A 21,804-nucleotide genomic window follows, 5' to 3' on the forward strand; every position below is an offset into this window, starting at 1 on the left:
TGAGGAATTTAAGTAACTGCTAATAATTTTATAGTTTTCTCTTTTCCTCATTATCTTAGCACTAAGTTTCACAGAATAAAAGTCTTTAGAAAGGAGGCAGCTGTACCAGGTGGTGCTTCAGCAGGGAAATAATCTTTTATCAGAAGACTCATAGGGGTGCCTGGGTGGCCCAGTCAGTTAAACATCCAACTTCGGCTCTGGTCATGATCTCATGGTTCATGAGTTCAAGCTGACAGTGTGGAGCCTGCTTGGGATCCTCTGCCTGCCTCTCTCTTTCTTTCTCTCTTTTTCAAAAAGAAATAAGCACTTGAGAAAAAAAAAAACACAAAGACTAATAAATATACCTGTGTTTGAAATTAGTGCCCAACATTTAGGCCTTAATATTTATTCCACACTTTTCTAGAAAGCACACCCTTATTTTCCTGTGTAGACTCACAGGCTAGATTACTGTGTCATAGCATTACAGCCTTGCTTTGGTGCTTGAATTTTTCATGGTTTCCCAGAAAAGTTTTAACAGTCTTGATGTGGTTATTGAAAAGATCAGCCTTGGGGCACCTGGGTGGCTCAGTCGGTTGAGCGTCTAACTTCGGCTCAGGTCATGATCTCGTCCGTGAGTTTGAGCCCCACGTCGGGCTCTGTGCTGACAGCTTGGAGCCTGGAGCCTGCTTCGGATTCTGTGTCTCCCTCTCTCTCTGCCTCCCCCCCGCCCCCTCCTCATGCTCTGCCTCTCTCTCTGTCAAAAATAAACATTAAAAAAAAAAAAAAGGTCAGCCTTCTGGATTTCAGTGTTAGAAATCTGTCAGATTCTAGGAGGATGGGTGCTTTAAGTTTGAGAGTAGAATGTTTCTCAGGGATATTAACAAATATAGACCTATGTGGTGAGATCTTTTTGCCATTTAGAAAGGAGAGTCTAGAGTTGTCTTTGGAGATTGTTGTCAATAATGTAGAAATACTAGGATATTAATGTTGTACCCAAGTTTTTCTATTTTTTGGCTTCTGTGATTTGGGACCACTCAGTAGGAGATAGATCATTGATACCAACTACATTCCCACCCCCCGCCCCAGTCTATCATTACTTTTTCACCTGGGCCACAAGCTCATTTTGTTGCCATTTCCTGCCAACTCTTTCACTCTTCAGAAAGCTGATTTGGCATGGTATGGTGGGAAGACCATTGCATTCATTGGGATTGAGTGCTGCCCTTGGGAAAGTCACTTACTTAACTGCTTAACCGCTTCTCATAAAGAGATCAGTTTATGTTAGATCAGTTGTTTTCTGTTTTCTTTTTTACACAAAGAACTTTTTTTAATAGAATCCTTAAGTGGTAATGGAAGTAAATAAAAAGGATAAAGCAAAGCTGCTCAAGTAGAAGCAGAAACGCAGCACGTTGTTTGGTTGTCTCTGAGGCTTTGTGGGGTTTCTCAGAAATCCACCGTGAGAACTACTGGATTATTTTTAACAATGATGAGATTCTCTCTTGATTTGAGGAAATCAGCATTGGAGATGTGATCCAACTTGTCTCTTTTCAGGCCTTTTCCTCCCCACTCCACTTTCACTCTCTGATTCATTTTGTTCCAACTGGGGACCCACAAAGGACCTCTGGTAGATATCTTAAAATCTCAGTGCACTGGCATGGCACCCGGATAGACACACTAGGACTTTGTGCATTAGTGAGACAAATAAAACTTCAAAATCTTCCAATTCTGCTTTCTAGTATTGAGAGTTAGAGAGAAGCTTAGAACAAGCAACATTTTATAGACCAAAGGAATCTATACTTTCAATTCTTGTATCAGTTGTTGGGCAACATACTTGTGTTGGAAAAAGCTGGTAATTTTGTTTTCAGCCTTAAAAAGTTGAATTAGTAAACATGGAATTAGCTAAGCAGAGATCACTTGTCTCTCAGGAACTAAAGTGAATAAAATCAACATTGACTTTCAGACTATAATTTCATAAAATATTTTATTGTTCTGATGAACAGGTAACTTGCAGAGGAAGTGAAGTTACCAGGAGATAGAATTGCTGGTATCTGCTTATTCTCTGTGTGCCTTGTTAACTTCTATTCCATTGCTCTGCATGAAGGTTGGCAGACGTGACTCTACCTTCTGAGATTTAAGCACTCCTAAATCTAAACACCATAGTTCTTTAGCAGCTCGCTTGGTATTTACATCACTCTCTGCTCTCAGATGGCCAGATGTGACCACCTGGGTGGGGCAACTCTCTCTCTCTCTCTCTCTCTCTCTCTCTCTCTCTCTCTCTCCATGCAGGGAGAATCACAGTGAAATTGAACGGCGGCGACGGAACAAGATGACAGCCTACATCACAGAACTGTCAGACATGGTGCCCACCTGTAGTGCCCTGGCTCGAAAACCAGACAAGCTAACCATCTTACGCATGGCAGTCTCTCACATGAAGTCCTTGCGAGGAACTGGAAATACATCCACTGATGGCACCTACAAGCCTTCGTTCCTCACTGATCAGGTCACTGGGCTGCACAACTCTGAGCAAGTCTAGAATCTGTTGAAAGTTTTGATCTTTTGGGGATAGATAACCATAATTCTATTTAGGGCCTTGTATTGGGAGTCAGAGCAGAGCTGAGTCTGTAGACTGTTTAAAGTGCAAGAATTCAGCTGTCAAGGAAAAATTCAGACCGTGGGAAAGTAGTTTCAATTCCTGGCTATACATTCATTAGCATTGAAACAGTGAGAAGTACAGCAGACTTTTGCAAACTATTTGGCAAGCTTATAGCTATTTTAGATTTCACCCATGAATACAGCCTGTAAGGTGGAAAAAGAGTGGAACTGCAGGAAAAAGAGATGACTATGTCCATGGAACCAGCCCTCTTCATTGGCTTTAAGGTTCTAGAAGATGGAAAAAATCTACTTCTTATTCCTGAAGCAGCGTTCAGTTTTAGTGATAAAAGGAATCTTAACAAGGCAGTCATTGTTCCTTAGAGATGTACTATGGTGCATGTAATGAGAAAAATATAGAAGGTAAAAACATTTCCAGCCTTTCAGGAACTCAGTCTAAATATGAACATGTGAGTAGGTGGAAGTCAGTCTGAATATGACTATTTAAGTGGCTGGATACACACATAAGCGAAAAATGAGAGGAAAATGCATAGAGAAGAAATAAATTTTTAAAAAACTTTTTAATAATTTGGGGCACCTGAGCGGTTCAGTTGGTTAAGCATAGGACTCTTGATTTCGGCTCAGGTCATGATCTCACTGTTCGTGAGTTCGAGCCCCACATTGGGCTCTATGCTGACAGCTCAGAGCCTGCTTGGGATTCTCTCTCTCTCCCTCTCTCTCTGTCCTTATCCTGCTCATGTGCACTCTCTCTCAAAATAAACACTAAAATTTTTTTTTTTTAATTATTGATAATTTATATGAGGCTAGATAAATATATACTGGAGGGATGGCGAAAGTGAATAGAATGACCTGGCCTGAGTGAGGATGGTCAGCAAGACTTCTTTTTTTTTTTTTTTTCTTAATTTTTTTTACATTTATTTATTTTTGATAGAGCATAAGTGGGGGAAGGGCAGAGAGAGAAGGAGACACAGAATCCGAAGCAGGCTCCAGGCTCTGAGCTGTCAGCACAAAGCCTGACACGGGGCTCGAACTCCCAAACTTTGAGATCATGACCTGAGCCGAAGTCAGATGCCCACCCGACTGAGCCACCCAGGCGCCCCTAGTCAGCAAGACTTCTAAGAGTAAGGAAGCCGTGTTCTGTTTCAGTGATTAAATATAACCCGTGGGGAAGGAGGGGGCACCTGGGTGGCTCAGTCAGTTGAGCATCCGACTGGGGTCATGACCTTGTGGTTTGTGAGTTCAAATCCCATGTCGGGCCCTGTGCTGACAACTCAGAGCCTGGAACCTGCTTCGGATTCGTTGTCTCCCTCTCTGACCCTCCCCCACTCTCTCTCTCTCTCTCTGTCTCTCTGTCTCTCTCTCAAAAATAAATAAACATTAAAAAAAGATTTTTTTTTTTAATAACACAGTGGAGGTACCTGGGTGGCTCAGTCAGTTGAGCATCTGACTCTTGATTCCAGGGTCGTGGGATTGAGCCCTGTGTGGGGATCTGTGTTGAGCATGGAACCTCCTTGGAGCTCTCTTTCTCTCTACCTCTGCCCTTCTCCCCCACTTCCATGTACGTTCTGTCCCTCTCTGGCTCTCTCTAATAATAATAAAAAATAACCGTGTTTTTGCAGAAAAATTTGGAAAATACAAGAAGTATAAGGAAGAAAAATTGACCCATAATGTTACTCTTTTATTCAAAGGATTAGAAGGAAGAAATGTGGTTTGGAAGAAAGGAATAAGAATAGTTTTCCAGGGTGCCTGGGTAGCTCAGTCGGTTAAGCGTCTGACTTCAGCTCAGGTCATGATCTCACAGTCCATGAGTTCGAGCCCCGCGTCAGGTTCTGTGCTGACAGCTCAGAGCCTGGAGCCTGCTTCAGATTCTGTGTCTCCCTCTCTCTCTGCCCCTCCCCTGCTCATGCTGTGTCTCTGTCTGTCTCAAAAATAAATAAAAACATAATAAAAAAATAATTAAGAAAAAGAATAGTTTTCCAAGTAGGGATTGTCTGTATGATAGCACACATAGTATGGATTTTATATATATATGTATTTTGGAATAGTTACTCAGTTTGTTCTAACAACAGACATAGGGATACTGATTCAGTCGACTCCAGTCATGCACCTATTGTGAGTTAACCAAGTGTTTTTGTGCTATGAGAAAAATGAGATAAGAGATAAAGAGGAAAACAAAGAGATAAGAGATAGTCACTGGTGGAAAGAGGTAAATAAATAGATCACAATATAAACACACAATCAGTTCTATTCTAAAGGTACAGTATTAAGTCCTGTAGAAGTATAAACATGGGAGAGCAAGAGTAGGGGAATAGTATTGGGAGTAACCCAAGCAAATACCTGGTAAGAATGATTTGGTTATTCAAGGCAAAAGAAGGAGCTTAGCAAGCCTCGGGAGATGATAATAGGTAGGCTGGGACCTGATGATCCAATATTTAGGTGTTACGTTACCAAATTTAGATATTAATTTTTAGGCAGTGGGAAGCCATAAAAAAATGTATGCATTTTAAAAAATTGTAGCATTTTAAGGCTGGGTTGGAGAGAATGAAAGCAGGGAGACCATTTCATTGATTTGGGGGTAAGATGACTAGGACAGTGATGTAGTATTGGAAATGGAAATGATAAAAGAGAGTTCTCACTAGAGCATAAGAGAGAGTAATTAGATTTTGAGTCTTGTAGCCTGAGAGGAAGGTGATACTGTTAATCAAAAAAGGAAATGCTAGGGGTGCCTGGGTGGCTCAGTGAGTTAAGCTGACTCTTGATTTCAGTTCAGGTCATGATCTTGTGGTTTGTGAGATCCAGCCCCGAGTTGGAGAACCTACTTTGATTCTGTCTCTCTCCCTGCCTCTCCCCCTGCCTCTCCCCACTTTCGCATGCTCTCTTTCACTTAGAAAATAAATAAATTAAAAAACAAATGCTAGAAGAGCACAGAGGATTGTTCTTTGGAGGGGGAGATAATGATATGTTTTGAGATGTTGAAATTGAATTGCTGATACAGTGTCTAAGAGGAAATGTTTAACAGATAGTTGGAATTCAGGAATTCAGGTCTGCTTAAAGCTAAAGAAGAAAAGTTTAGGCAAGTCTAAAGATGTAGATTTGGGTATCATTTCATAGCACGGAGGAGTGGATATGATTTCTCAGAGAGTATGGTATAAATAGAGAAGAGAACTTAAGATATAACTTAGGAAATACCTATACTTGAACAAAGAGAAGGGAGCCTGAAGCAGAGAAGGGACATTTAGAAGTGCAGCAAAAGTTGGAGGATGGTGTTGTAGAAGCTAGAAGAAAATAAAACTTAAAAGGATAGAGTGGACAACGTTAACAGATTCTGCAGAAGACATCAAGTAATATGATAAAGACCCAGGAAAGAGGACTTGAATTGGCAGTTAGGACATTGATAACCTGCTGGAAACAACATGAACGGTTTAGAGTGAAGATTGTAGTGTGATTGAGAAATAATTGAAAGATAAGAGAATGGAGCCAGTGAATATAACATTTTTCTTAACATAAACTTGGCACTGAAAAGGAGATCATTTGGGCAAAGTTGAGGAAAAATTTGCATGGAATTGAGAAAACTTGATCATGTTTATAGATCTGAGGGGAAAGAGAATGAAAATGAACATATTTGTAGAGCAAGATCGTAAAAAGAGACCAAAGGGGGTGAAATCAAGAACTCAGTTACTGTTAGTGGTGAGCTTTCTTACTCCCCATCTTAAGTCCTGAGATTGAGGAGGAGGTGGATACTGACACAGAGAGGATGAAGAAATAATTGATAAGGAAAAGCTGTCGTGAAGGCACTTACACTTAGGTTGCAAAACTGTGACTATGGATCAGGCAGGAGCCAGCAATTGCTTCTGGAGAGAGAAATCAGTCATGTACTATCTTATTCTTTCCATGAATAATACTTGGCTTTTAAGAGTTCAGTATTAACTTGTATTTCTCTTCTTTGAACAGGAACTCAAACATTTGATCTTGGAGGCAGCAGATGGCTTTCTGTTCATTGTCTCATGTGAGACAGGTCGGGTGGTTTATGTCTCTGACTCAGTGACCCCTGTTTTGAACCAGCCTCAGTCTGAATGGTTTGGTAGCACACTCTATGATCAGGTGCATCCAGATGACGTGGACAAACTTCGTGAGCAGCTTTCCACTTCAGAAAATGCCCTGACAGGTGTGAATTATGTGGATGGAAAATGAATGGGAAGTCCTTTTTTTTCTGAAACAGAAGAGGTGTTTTAGCTCAATGTTTGTTGAATCTGGCAAGGCTTCTAGAATTTTCTCCTTTAATGAATATGGTCAGTTTTTTCTATCTACATGGAGATAATATAATTTGTAGCTTATCTTTAGAAAATGTTTCTTTAATGATAGGACACATATAGAAGTTTAATTTTAATGTAAATAAAACAGTAAGTTAAAACCAAATCTAATAAACTTTTTTTTTTTCATTCTAAAAGAATTAATTGCTTCATGTTTCTGTCTTAATTTGTATGGGTAATTACCTGGTATTTTTTTCTACCTGTTTGTGCCTCTCTTTGGCTTTATACTGGGTTCTATGATAATAGATTTTTATTTTAGAGATGTTATCCATATAAGTTTTTACTTTTTACTTTTTTTTTTTTTTTTTTGGTTGTATTTGTACTATTTTTCCGTTTTATTCCCTCCCCCACTCCCCCACAACCCCGTTTTAATGCTGTTCAGTCCTGTTGCCAGAGTTTGGCTATAGGAAACACAAGTGCTCCTTAAGCAACTCTGGAAAAAAAATTAAAGTGGAAGCAGATCTAAACTGGTATTTAAAATACAAGAAAGCCTACTATGGTTAAATTAATGTTGTTTTAGTTTTCCCTTCTTTTAGGTTTTTATGGATTTTATTTTTCTAGTTCTTTTCCCCAAAAGTTGCCATTTGTTTCTAGTTTCTCTGGAAACAGATATGTGTTTCTATAGCATATAAAAATATGTTTTTAAACAATGACATTCCCTCAGTGTGCATGTGTACATGCTTGTGTATAAGCTTTTCCTTATGTTCTTGTTAACCTTTTGCTTACCAACAGTACTTTCCACTCCTACTTTCCTTCCTTGCACAAGGTTATCTCCAGTGGTGGCTTTGAACTTAAGTATAAGATTCATTGATGCAAATTGAGCTATTTTAGACTTGAAAAAAATCCGTCCCCTCCTTGTTATAAGCAAGGAGATTGGAGGGAATGATTAGGATACTTACTTTTGCCTCCAGTGTCTCTCCTGCTTTCCCCCTCGTACAAGAACACACTCCATACTGCTCTTCATTCTTTTTTCAGGGCGTATCCTTGATCTGAAGACTGGAACAGTGAAAAAGGAAGGCCAGCAGTCTTCCATGAGGATGTGTATGGGCTCAAGGAGATCATTTATTTGCCGTATGAGGTAAGTGTCAGGCTGCGGACTGTGATTTGACACAGGAATAGTAGCAGAGGGTTTGATTTCTGGTTAGAGGAGTTAAACTTTTAAATCCAAGCTCTAGTTGGATTAAATTTAAGTGTTACCACATGGGTTGTAACAGAATAAAGTGTTTGATAAGGAAACTAAATTTTAATGAACTCCTCCTGTGCCAGACATTATGCTAGGAAGTTTATTGCTATAGTCTCATTTCCCACATCTGTCCTTCAGAGTCGAATTCATGGTACCTATTTTGTTGTTAAAAAGAAAAAAAAAGGACTCAAAAAATTAACTTCCCAGAATTACATAGATAATGCCTGATACAGGATTTTATTTTATTTTATTTTTATTTATTTTTTAAATGTTTACTTATTTTTGAGAGAGAGAGAAAGAGAGAGCCAGAGAGAGGGAGGCAGAGAACCCGAAGCAGACTCAGCACTGTCAGCACAGAGCCTGATGTATGGCTCGAACTCACGAACTGTGACATCATGACCTGTGCTGAAGTCAGACATTTAACCGATTGGGCCACCCAGGCACCCCAGGATTTTATTTTAATCCACAGTAATTGGATTCCAAAACCTATATTTTTTCCCCAGTACATCACAAGACAACATCCATGTACTCATGTCATTGCTGCATTTTTCTTTTTTCATAAAATGTTGATACTTAATTATGTCTTTCTGTTAGTATTTAGTGTTTATAAATTATACATTTTAGTATTGTGAAGAAAGTATGGTGGTACATTCTACACAGGTAGAAAAGATCTCTTTTAAAATTACAAAATAAATTCAGGTTGTATAATAGAAACTTACTAATTTATACCATCTACTAAGGATGCTTATTAGAAATGATGAGTAGGATATTAAGAAAGGTTTCCTGAGAGATTTACAGAATTGAATATTATGTGGCTTAGTGGTTTAGAATAACTTCTGGAACTAGATTACTGGATTTCCCACTTAGTATCTTCTGGGACCTTGAGCAGATTACAGGACTACTTTGTGTTGTGATTTCGTCTAATGGAATTATATTAATATCAACCTCATAAAGTTATTTTGAGGATGAGATGAATAAATATATGTAAAGATGCTTAGAATAGTGTGTGGTACATATTAAACTCTATATAAGTTTTACCTATTATTATTTTAAAGAAACGAGAGAAGGAAAGTGGAGAGGGTGGGAGAGAATGTCCCAGTATGTGGACATGGCCTACGTAGAGACATAGGCAGAAGCAAGAGAAATAATAAGGATATGTAGCAAATAGATTGGGATGTGGTATAGAACAGGAGTCTGCAAACCACAACTCTTTATTTGCAAATAAAGCCATATAAGAACATAGCATGTGCATCTGTTTATGTATTGTCTGTGGCTGTTTTCATGCCCTAATGGCAGAGTTGACTAGTTGCAACAGATTTTATGGTCCACGAAAGCTGAAATATTTACCATCTGGTCCTTTACACAAAAAGTATTCTGGCCCCAGTGTAGAGAATTTCTGCATTTGAAGAGTATGTGGAACATTTTGAACTTCAGATTCTGGTTTCAGTTACAAGTTTTAGAAATACCAAACCTGGTTCATTTATCCTTCTGTGTTTCATTGTATCCAGAGCCTGTTATCTGGCTGTTAACGGATGAAAAGTTCTTTAATAGCACAGCGTAATTGCTTTTAATGTCTCCGTTCCTTAAAACAGGTGTGGCAATAGCTCTGTAGACCCCGTCTCCATGAATAGACTGAGCTTTGTGAGGAACAGATGCAGGTGAGATCCTAAACAACGAAGAACCAAAGGGATGGCCAAATTCCTGTAGAGATCATCACTTTTTAAACTATCTTACTGTGTGTAGTACTTCCTTCAGCAGCCCTTACCTTCATCCCTCATTTCCCAGTTACTTAATTTTCTGGCAATATTTTCCTGACCTTCTGCAGCATCTTTTGCTCATCTTGTTTTAAAGAAGTGGCCCTACCACTTTACCAACTTTCTTTCTGCTGTAATACCTTTTGGTTGCTTTATTTTGGCAAGGCTCAGAAATATGGTGGTCACTTTGGGGTGGAAGAGGCCAAAAAGTGACCACTTTTCTAAACATCCAAGAGCCTGAAGTTAAAGGTACTAAACCAGCATTGCCTTTTAAATGTTACTGGGTAGTTTTTCTCCTCACACATGTACTTCTTCTAGGAACGGACTTGGCTCTGTGAAGGATGGGGAACCTCATTTTGTGGTGGTCCACTGCACAGGCTATATCAAGGCCTGGCCCCCAGCAGGTAGGGAAGTTGGATTTCTTCCGTGGTGCAGCAGGATTGTCACAGAGTCTGAGAAAGTTAGCTCTAGCATTTGTCATGTACCTGGTACATGGTATGTACTGTGGTATAAACTACAAGAAAACACGAAAGAAAAAGCAGATAGACTTCTGCTCCTCCTTTATAGTCCAGTTGGGGAGATGGATTACTCAGACTGGAAAATGACTCAATGTTGGCTGTGTCACAGAATGCAATTTTAAATGTGCAGATTCATAATAATATATACTGAATACCTATTTTCTAAGTATTTGTGTGCAAAGAAGCAGTTGGCATTGAATGTAGTTAATTTGAGAAAGCTACATAAAGTAGGAGCACGACTTTGAGGGAAAAGAGGGAAATGGCTTGATTGTAGTAATTTACAAATGGGATATTCTCTGTAAAGGCTTTAAATCAGGATGTGAGCAGAGTAGCTTTACTAGAACTGGAAGTCAAACAGGGAATGTGAGAAGGGTGGTTGGGGTGCAGGGGTCAGCCTTTTAAACTGGTTTGTCAGAATTTCCAGATCTTAGCCACTTTATTACTTCCCTGCTGGATGGGTATGATTGGGAAGTGGGATTGTAGAGAGAGGGAAACTTAAGAGAAAAGGGAGGCAAGGTGGTATATTGGGGTAAGAAATTAAACTTTGTATTTGGAAAAACCTGAGTTTGATTCTGGCATTGTTACTTATTAATGGTATAACTTAGGGTAAGTTGCTTGACTTTATAAAAAGAACCCCTCAGATTTCTTACCTATGATTTGGAGATTATAACTCCAAACTCAAAATAACTCATGCAGAGTTATTTTGAGGATTAAATTTAATGTAAGAAAATCACTCATCCCAGTGCCTGGCATACAGTACGCATTCAATAAATGGCAGTTAAATGCAATTAAGAAAAATTTAGTTTTAAGTTTAGTGACATTTGAACTTTTTAATTTATAAATCGTGTAAGCCATACTTTTGCAGTATGCATGGTCTTTCATTCTTCCGTATTGCTCTCAAAGAAATACTATTTTTCTTGGTAAAAAAAAAAAAGATACATATGCAAAGACTAAAGAGAATGCAGTCTTCTTCCTTTTCCACACAAAATATTGAAACATTGGCTTCTCTCTTTTCCAAAGGACATAAATAACTGTTGGTGTTTGGTTTCATTTCATTTTTGGTTGTTTGCTTACTTTAAAAGACACAGGTTGGGCAAGACATCTGTTCTCTGCCTATCATTATGGTCACAGAATGAATGACTCTCTTCATATATGTTTGGCTTGGCCAGCATGGTTTTTAAGAATACTTAGGGTGGGACTTGTACTCTGCAATTTATTACAATTAATACGGGTAAAATACATGAATTATTATATGTAAAAATACTTAAAATAGTACCTGGCATATGTGGTAAGTTCTGTGCAATTGTTGTCTTACTGTTATTCTAATCATTCAGCACTCTCTATTGTGTTATACTTAGTCTCTTCATACCTTACATGTATTTTAAATCTTTCTATCTGTATTGAAGGCAATTGAGTTTGAAATTCCTGTTAAACCTTTTTAACTTCACCTTCCTGAAGGTGTCTCCCTCCCAGATGATGATCCAGAGGCTGGCCAGGGGAGCAAATTTTGCCTAGTGGCCATTGGCAGACTACAGGCAAGTATGAATTTCCACACCTATATCATCTTTTTTTTTTCCTTTTTTCCTTCTTTATTTTTCAGTTTTCTTTGAGTATTTGTTTTTTAACTTTTAATCCCAAAACAGTTAACATATGGTATTATATTAATTTAGTAGTGTATTAGTTATATTAGGTGTATAGCAGAGTGATTCAGTAATTCTATACATTACTCAGTGCTCATCATAAGCATATTCTTGGGGGGATGGGAATGGGTTAAATAGGTGATGGGTACTGAGGAAGACACTTGTGATGAGTACCGGGTGTTATGTGTGTGATAAATCACTACCTTTCTACACCTGAAACTTAATTACACTGGATGTTAACTAATGAATTTAAATAGACACTTGGAAAGAAAATAGTGTTTTCTTAATCTTCTTCACCTTTTTCACCTATCCCCTGACCCAGAGTTTCTTCTCTGTAGTTAAGAATCTTATTTTTTGTCTTTTTTATCTTTGTTTTGTTTTTTAAGTCCACATATATGTGAAATCATATGGTATTTGTCTTTCTCTGACTTATTTCACTTAGAATTATGCTCTCTAGATCCATCCATGTTGTAAATGGGAAGATTCCATTCTTTCTTACGGCTGAGTAATATTCCATTATGTGGGTGTGTGGGTGTGTACGTGTATGTATATGTATATATATATATATACACGTACACACCCACACACACACATATCATCTTTATCCATTCACCTATCGATGGAGACTTGGGCTGCTGCCATAATTTGGCTATTATAAATAATGCTGCAGTAAACATAGTGCATATATATTTTCAGATTAGTGTTTTTATATCCTTTGCATAAATACCCGGTAGTGGAATTACTGGATCATATGGTAGTTCTCTTTTTAATTTTTTGAGGAACCTCCGTACTGTTTTTCACAGTGGCTGCACCAGTTTTGCATTCCCACCAACACTGCACAGGAGTTCCTTTTTCTCTTCATCCTGGCCAACACTTGTTTCTTGTGTTTTTGATTTTTAGCCATTCTGACAGATATGAGGTAGTATCTCATTGTGGTTTTGATTTCCATTTCCCTGATGATTAGTGGTGGTGAGCATCTTTTCATGGGTCTGTTGGCCATCAGTATGTCTTCTTTGGAGAAATGTCTGTTCATGTCTTCTCCCATTTTTTGGTTAGATTATTTGGGTGGGGTTTTTTTGTTTTTTTTGTTTTTTTGGTGTTGGGTTGTATAAGTACTTTATATATTTTGGATACGAACTCTTTATCAGATATGTCATTTGCAAATAGCTTTTCCCATTCAGTAGGTTGTCTTTTAGTTTTGTTGGTTGTTTTCTTTGCTGTGCAGAAGCTTTTTTATTTTGATGTAGTCCCAGTAGTTTATTTTTGCTTTTGTTTCCTCTGCCTCAGGAGCCATATCTAAAAAAATGTTGCTGTGGCCAATGTCAAAGAAATTATTTCCTGTGCTCTCTTCTAGGATTTAAAAAGAATGTGTATTCTACTGTTTTAGGATGGAGCATTCTGAATATATTTGTTAGATCCATCTGGTCCAATGTGTCATTCAAAGCCACTGTTTGCTTGTTGATTTTCTGTTTGGATGATCTATCCATTCAAGACAGTAGCATGTTAAAGTCCTTTGCTGTTACTGTATTACTATAGATTACTTCTTTTATATAATATATTAGCTGTTTTATATATTGGGTGCTTCCAATATGTTGAGTGCATAAATACTTACAATTGTTCAGTCTTCTTGTTGGTTTATTCCTTTTGTGATTATATAGTGTCTTTCTTTGTCTCTTGTTATAGTCTTTGTTTTAAAATCTATTTTGTCCAATATAAATATTGCTACCCTGTTTCTTTTCACTTCAATTTGTATGAGTGATAAATGCTTTTCCCTTCACTTTCAGTCTTCATGTGTCTTTATCTCTAATAGGCAGCATATAGATGGGTCTTGTTTTTTTATACATTGTCACCCTGTGTCTTTTGATTGGAGCATTTAGTCCATTTACATTGAAGGTAATTCTTGGAGTGCCTGGCTGGCTCAGTCGGTGGTGGAGCATCTGACTCTTGATCTCAGGGTTGTGAGTTCAAGCCTCATGTTGGGGTGAAGCCTGTGCTTTGTTTCTTCTCTTGCTGTCTCCTCTAATGATGGTTTGTTGGCTTTATTTAATGATATGCTTGGATTCCTTTATTTTTTGCATATCTATTACTGGTTTAATTTGTGGTTACCATTAGGTTTGTGTATAACATCTTTTGCATATAGTAGCTTATATTAAGTTAATGGTCACTTAAGTTTGAACCCATTCTTTATTATACTTTACATTCTTCTATTTTGTGAATCCCTGGACTGATATTTATAAACCTACTTAATTTTACTGCTTTTGTGTTTCCTACTTTTTTTACTCCTCCTTACTGTCTCAAAGAGCCCCCTTTAACATTTCTTGTAAGGTTGGCTTAGTGGTCATGATTTCTGTAACTTTTGTTGGTCTGGGAAACTTTATCTGTCCTTCAATTGTGAGTGATAGCCTTGTTGGATAGAGTATTCTTGGCGGCAGGGTTTTTTCTTTTCAGTACTTTGAATATATCATGCTGCTCCCCTCTGGTGTACAAAGTTTCTTTTGAAAAATCTGATTATGTTATGGTTTTCCTTTATATGTAACTGTTATCCTTTTTCTTTTTTTCTTCTTGCTGCTTTAAAAATTTTTTTTTTCTACTTTTTGCCAATTATTGTATGTTTTGGTGTGGACCTCCCTAGGTTGATTTTATTGGGAAATCTCTGTGCCTTCTGGATCTGGATTCCTATTTCCTTTCCCAGAAATTTGGAAGTTTTCAGCTATTATTTATTCAAATAAATTTTCTGCCCCTTTTTCTCTCCCTTCTCCTTCTGGGATCCCTATAATGTGAATGTTCTTAAGCTTGCTGGCATGACTGAGTTCCCTAAGCCCATTTTCATTTTTTATTTATTTATGTTTTCCCTCTTTCCTGTTCAGCTTGATTGCTTCCCATTATTCTATCCTCCAGGTTACTGATTCATTTTTCTGCTTCCTCTAGTCTACTATTTATTCCGTCTAGTGTATTTTTAATTTCAGTTATTGAATTCTTCATCTCTGATTGTTTCTTTTTTATGTTTCCTGTCTTTTTGTTAAGGGTCTCACTGAGGTACTCCACTCTTTTCTCAAGTCCAGTGAGTATCTTTATGTCCATTACTTTAAATTCTCTATCAGGCATATTACTTTATCTCTGTTTTGTTTAGGTCTCTTGCTGTGATTTTGTCCTGTTATTTCATTTGGAACATATTCCTCTGTTTCTATGTATTAGGAAAGGCAGCTACATCTCCTGCTCTTGAAAGTAGTGGCCTTATGAAAAAGGGGTTCTGTACTGCAGTGCAGTGTCCCCTGTTCCCCAGAACCTGGCGCTTCAGGGGTGTCTCCTGTGTGTGCCCCGCTATTGTGGCTGGGCTGCTTTTGCTTCGGTCCAGTCGTCTGCAATGGCTCTTTGTCCGTTGTGGGCATGTTTGGTCCCTGTGTTGTTAGTAGGCTAGTCTGGGGCCACCGTGGGCTTAAGTTGAGTCTGACCAGATGTTTGCCAGAGATAAATAGCACTCAGCCACAGGAGGATGCATGAGCAGAGTGCGAGGTGTTCACAAGGTTTGCAGGGTTCTGCTATGGGAGGAAACCTGGAGCTGCAGCCTGGCTGGAGGGGCTGTGCCTGGGTGGGGCACACTGTTCGTAAGTGAAGTAATGAGTGTTCGTAAGTGAAGTAATGAGCCACACTGGCTCCTGCAGGTGTCTGCTTGTGCTGGGGGGTGGAGGAAGGTAATGGCACCAGCAAGCTCCATTGTTCCTGGAGAAGTTTTCAGATGATCCCTGCCCCTCCAGCACATCCTCTGAAGTTAGTAAACAAATCTCCTTCCTGTATACCTCAGGTGTTTTTCATAGTGCTGCTTCCATGCTGTATCTCCCTGGGACTGTTTGTTGTGCTGTTTCTTTAAGAGCAGGGACTTAGTTTCCTCTTGCCCTCCCAGCTTTCCCTTGAGATTGCTGATTTTTAGTGTTCCATGTTTTAAGCCCTGCTATTTGTAAGAATTCTTGAAATTCCACCCCTCTGGTTTTCAAAGCCGAATGTTATGGGGATTTGTCTTCCTCATAGGGGCTCTGCGGTGTGAGAGTATGTTTCTCTCCCTCCTGCTGACAGCCACACAGGTCCGCTTAGTGGGTCTGTTTAGCTCCTAACTGCATCTCTACCCTTCCTACCCTCTTAAGTGTGGCCACTTCTTTACGTAGCTGTGGAGAGTTTGTTCTGCCAGCCTTTGGGTCATTTTCTGGATTATTTACACTGATGTGGCTTTTATCTAGTTGTATCCATGGGACAAGGTGAGTTTAGGGTCCTCCTGCTCCACCATCTTCCCTGGAAGTCCTATATCATCCCTTTTCAGTGAGAAGAAATCTCCTCAGGACTTGTTCATGTTATTTTTATTTTACTCTCTGAATATAAATGAAGAATTATATAAAACTCTAGATATTTGGAAAAATATGGCATTCGTAGTTTGCTTCTCTTAGATTTAGAAGAATCTGAAAAGGATGAGAAGAGGAGGGAGATCTTTTCCCTTTATCTTTCATACTTTGACCTTTACAAGTGCTGAATTTTCTATTTCCAACTAATTTCTTCTTCTATCAGGAGAAGAGAGATCTTTTCATTTTGTCATTACATGACTAGAGAAGTGGAAGTATTTTCATTCTTCCCATAAAGTTAGATAAGTTTCTTGGTTACTGGAGACTATAATTTTCCAATCTGAATAATGAACACAGCACAGCCAAGCTGAATGACAGTAGGTGAGTTTTGGGTTGAATGAATTTTTATCTTCTTTACAGAGTTGGTAAAGAGTACAGATGTGGGGGTGAAGCTAGGCCTCTTGGTCTAATTGTGATTGTAATTTTTTCCTTTCTGAGTGAGATGTGAAAGCACAGAAATTCCTTAAACTGGGATCCTCGTGTTTATGTATATGATCACGAGGACATGGGAAATGCATCTATAAAGAATGGAATCATTTTATCTTGTTTTTATCTCTTTACTTTCAGGTAACCAGTTCTCCCAGCTGTACAGACATGAGTAACGTTTGTCAACCAACAGAGTTCATCTCTCGGCACAACATTGAGGGGATCTTCACTTTTGTGGATCACCGCTGTGTGGCTACTGTTGGCTATCAACCACAGGTGAGGAGGTACAGCTGTTACACCACTAATACTTAAACCTGTTTACCTTGGCTTTGTTTAGATTATTCAGTCATGTAATTCCAGAATAGCCAAAACATGTTAGCCGCAGGTCAGAAAAAAGAGATGATCCTATTCTATCAGTAGCTAAGTTTATTCTCCACTTCCTACCAGTGTTATTCATCTAACCTAGAAAAATACATCTTGTGAAACCAGGTTGGGGCAGCAGGCATGAATGTGTATTTATTTTTTCTTGTTGATATTAATATAGATAATAATAATGCAGAAGTGTCATTTTAATTTTTATAATGATATGACCATTGTTAGATAATTTTTGTAGTCACCTAGGTACATAGTAACCCACAAAATATGCAGATTTGGCACCAGTTATTATGATTTTATTGAAAATTTTTCATTAAAAATTTTTTTAATATCCATTTATTTTTGAGAGAGAGAGACAGAGTGTGAACAGAGAAGGGGCAGAGAGACAGGGAGACAGAGAATCTGAAGCAGGCTCCAGGCTCTGAGCTGTCTGCACAGAGCCTGATGCAGGGCTCAAACTCATGAACTGTGAGATCAGGACTCGAGCTGAAGTCAGACACCTAACCGACTGAGCCATCCAGGTGCTCCTTTATTGAGATTTCTCATTCAACAGACTAGGAAGCTATACCCAGAGTTGAGAAATAAGTCATTATACAAACTTTCAAAGCCATATGGCCGGGAGGGACTTCGGTTATGGTTCTGTGAAGAAGTTGGTAAAGAAGAGGTCTTGGAAAAAAAGAACGAAGTTGGAATCACTACCTGATTCATCATCTGTCACATAGTTGTCATCAAGGTAGTGTGGGAGCAGTATAAAGATAGGTATATAGATCAATAGAACCAGAGTAGAGTGTCTTTTCACATTTATGGTCAGATGATTTTCCAAAAAGATGCCAACAATTAAGCAGGGAAAAGAAGTCTTTTTAACAGATGGTGATGGAAAAGTTGGATATCCACCCACCTCAAAAGGATGTAAACTCTTACCCACACCATGCACAAAGATCAACTCAAAGACGTAAATGCATGAGAGCTAAAGTTATAAAACTTCTAGAAGAATATAGGAGAATATCTTTGTGATCTTAAGTTAGGCAAAGATTTCTTATAAAAGAATTGGTATCCAGAATATATAAAAGAACTCTCAGAACTCATTAAGGTAAACAGCCAGTAAAAAAGGGGCACAAGATTTGAATAGACATTTCACCAAAGAAGCAATAGGAATGGCATATAAAAAGATGTTCATCATGGGGCACCTGGCTGCTCAGTCAGGGGAGCATGCAACTGTCGATCTCAGGGTTGTAAGTTTGAGCCCCATGTTGGGTATAGCAATTACTTAAAAAGAAAATCTTAAAAAACAAAAACAAACAAAAAAAAACCCAAGATGCTCATCATCATTAGTCAATAGGAAGGTACAAATTAAAACCACAGTGAGATGCCACTATATGTCCAGTATTATCAAAAAGTGGGGCACCTGGGTGGCTCAGTCAATTGAGCATCTGACTCTTGATTTCAGTTCAGGTCACGATCTCACACTTAGTGAGATCGAGCCTCGCATTGGGCTCTGCGCCAACAGTGCGGAGCCTGCTTGGGATTCTCTCTCACCCTCTCCCTTTGTACCTCCCCCACACGCATGTGCAAATACTTGTGCTCTCTCTCTCTCAAAATAAATAAACATTTTTTTAAAAAAGTGTTGTGAGAATGTGGGGAAATTGAAACCATCACATGTTGTTGGTAGACATGTACGATGGCATAGTCACTTTGGAAAAACATTTTGGAAAAAATGGAAAAACAGTTTCATAAAAAATTAAATGTGACTTACTCTACAATGTAGCAGTTGCACTCCTAAGTATTTACTTAAGAGAAATGAAACATATGTGCCCATAAAGAAAGATTTTTATTCACAGTTGTATTTCATAATAGCCCCAAAGTGGGAAAACTCAAAATGTTCATTAACTAGTGAATGGATACACAAACTGTGATACCTTCATGTTAGAATACTGCTGAGCAATAAAAAGGAATATACTTTTGATACATGCAACAACATACATGAACTCCAAAAATCTTAAGTTAATTGTAAGAAGCTAGACACAAAAAACTACATATTATATAATTCCATTTGTATGAAATTTCTAGAAAAGGCAGCACTAAAGTAGAAAGCAGATCACTCACTGGTTGGCTAGCAGATTGGGAGCGGGTGTTGACTATGAACAGACACAAGGGAACTTTTGGGGGCAGTGGACATATTCTGAAACTGGATTGTGGTAATAATGGTAGTTGCACAACTGTATAAATATGTTAGAGACCATCAAATTGTAGATTTAGAATGAGTGAATTATAGGTTGTACATTAGACCTCAAATCTATAAAAATGCAGTTAAAGTAAATAATGTTCTGAAAAAGAAAAATGTTCTAGAGGCCATTTGCTTAGCAGATTCTGTATTTTGGTTTTGTTTGTTTTTCCTCCTCACTTGTAATCCTGGGATAAAGACAGGAGAAATAAAATCCAAGTCCTTTGCTGATGGGCCATGAAGTTAGATGATCACAAAAGTGTCCATCTTACTCTTCTTTTTCATTTTTAGGAACTCTTAGGAAAGAATATTGTGGAATTCTGTCATCCCGAAGACCAACAGCTTCTAAGAGACAGCTTCCAACAGGTAACTTTCTCCCCTGGTTTGGATCTGACTAATATTTTTATTTAATATTTGTTATCATATTAATTCCTCAAATATTTATTGACCACTGATGGAGTACTGTGACAGGCACCACCATAATCTTATGTTTGGTACATAGCCTGTATTTTTAAGGAACAGAAAAGAGAAAAGGACTGGTATTTTGAAACTATGAATAATGGCCATATTTTGGCTTTGGCTACTCACTGTCTTAATATCTAGCTAGCTGTATCCAAAAGACTCTTTAAAGTATTTAAAATACTTTAGGCCTCACTGAACTGTGGATGCTAGTAGAAATATTCATTTCTTAGTTGTTTTATAGATAAGTAAGAGTCAATGGCTTTTTTTTTTTAAACATCACAAGTAAGATTTTTTGTCACCATTAAATGTCTGAATTTTAAACAGATTTTGTAGATATTCTCATATCCACCAGCTTGTCCCACTTTAGTACCAGTCTTATCCCCAGTGGCTTTTTCAAAACTAATTCCTTCACCATGAAGCTCCATGAGCGTTTCCAATTCAAACTTGGGCTGCTTCAGCATTTTTACCTAACAGTTAAAGACATCATGAAGTGGATAAATAGATTGGCAGGCCTTTTCTATGTCTTTTCTGATGCTATCTGCAATCAGTTATTTACCATTTCTTTGAAGTCATTTGTCTGCACCTCTCAGGTTATGATTTCTGCCATCTTTTCCTGAATTTGGCGGACCTGTCGGTGCTGAGCATAAGAGGTCTTCTAATTAATCTGATTTATGTGTTTTTTAGTGAAACCAACACAAAATAGACAAAGAAAATAGCCATCAATAGTCTCAACATGAACATGAGCTTCAATCATTGTCTGCCATTTTTTGACCATGGAACACATTTTCTCATGAGTAAGATCTATGCCATAGAAATTAGGCAGTTTTTGCCCCGAACATCCTCAGTAATTAGCTTGAATTTTATAAATGCAACTTTATCATTCATGGCAGATCAGCAGGGCTCACTTCAAAAACACGACCCTTGAGGCCATCAGATGAGATTTTGATTCCTTGATTTCTCTTGAGTAGTGTTTTTCCAGTATTTCTTATATCCAGTGCCTTCACATCATACCAGTCTTTCTTAGAAAATGGATCAACCACTTTCTTCTTGGCTGCCTTTTTGCCCTTTTATAAAGCGTCTGTTCTTGCCAGCCTGCATGGCACTGCTAAGGGAGCCAAAAGGCAAGAGTTAACTCTTAGTTGTAAGCTGACTCAATTGTTATTTTCAGGCGCTAGATTCTGAAAATATCTGGTGAATTTAATTTCGGTACAGATTTGGCTTTAGGAAGCATTCTTATATTAGACTAATTTCCCTCTTTAAGCCTCAGTAATGTCCTTAGGAATACAATAGGTATAATAACAGTACTTAAATTCAGAGGATTGTTGGGAATATTAAATAAGGCAATGCATTTAAAGCACATAGTCCAACTTTTTTTTTTTTTTTTTTTTTTTTTTTAAACATTTATACATTTTGAGAGACAGAGACAGAGCATTAGCAGGGGAGGGGGCAGAGAGAGAGGGAGACACAGAATCTGAAGTAGGCTCCAGGCTCTGAGCTGTCAGCACAGAGCCCGACATGGGACTCAAACTCACAAACTGTGAGATCGTGACCTGAGCCGAAGTCGGATGCCCAACCGACTGAGCCACCAAGGTGCCCCATGTATAACCCAACTTCTATAGAAAATCAGAAGATGGCAGTGAAATGTCTCTGTCTCCTGAGTCCTCAGCATTACCAGTTCCTTGTACTCAGCTGCAGCTCACAGAAAAATCACATTTCGTGTATGTGTAGGCTCAGAAAAACCATTCTGAAAACCATTCTGACTTCTGTTGAATCCATTCAAAACTAAGGACATGGACCTTTAGTGTGAGAAGATATTGTACAGTATATTTTAAATCCTTGAATTCTGAATTCTTGACACTTTTGGCCATAGACTATTATTTTCTCTCTTGTGGAAAATGTTTATTCCAAAACAGCTTTAATGACTCATTACACACTATATAA

General features: G+C 38.2%; 1 protein-coding gene and 1 pseudogene across 6 annotated transcripts in view; one reads left to right on the top strand and one right to left on the bottom strand.

Annotated features, from left to right (window-relative positions):
* The window catches only part of ARNT (aryl hydrocarbon receptor nuclear translocator), a 79,964-nt gene that overhangs the window by 43,764 nt on the left and 14,396 nt on the right, over positions 1 to 21,804 (top strand). For 5 of the 6 annotated variants that reach the window (XR_008417391.1, XR_008417392.1, XM_019432854.2 and 2 more), the window contains exons 6-13: positions 2,263 to 2,476; positions 6,538 to 6,751; positions 7,872 to 7,974; positions 9,672 to 9,737; positions 10,152 to 10,237; positions 11,810 to 11,886; positions 16,947 to 17,081; positions 19,693 to 19,767. Coding sequence is in view for 4 of the 6 variants with exons in the window: in XM_019432854.2 (XP_019288399.1) it covers positions 2,263 to 2,476; positions 6,538 to 6,751; positions 7,872 to 7,974; positions 9,672 to 9,737; positions 10,152 to 10,237; positions 11,810 to 11,886; positions 16,947 to 17,081; positions 19,693 to 19,767 (970 nt within the window). In the remaining 2 variants the exon portion in view is untranslated. Of the gene's footprint in view, positions 1 to 2,262; positions 2,477 to 6,537; positions 6,752 to 7,871; positions 7,975 to 9,671; positions 9,738 to 10,151; positions 10,238 to 11,809; positions 11,887 to 16,940; positions 17,082 to 19,692; positions 19,768 to 21,804 lie in introns of all 6 variants that reach the window. The other variant, XM_053889936.1, reaches the window with a different exon arrangement.
* Positions 20,133 to 20,961, bottom strand: LOC109257024 (40S ribosomal protein S3a-like; annotated as a pseudogene).

The sequence above is a fragment of the Panthera pardus genome, unplaced genomic scaffold (assembly GCF_024362965.1).
Source record: "Panthera pardus isolate Hobbes unplaced genomic scaffold, ASM2436296v1 HiC_scaffold_11, whole genome shotgun sequence".
NCBI lineage: Eukaryota > Metazoa > Chordata > Mammalia > Carnivora > Felidae > Panthera > Panthera pardus.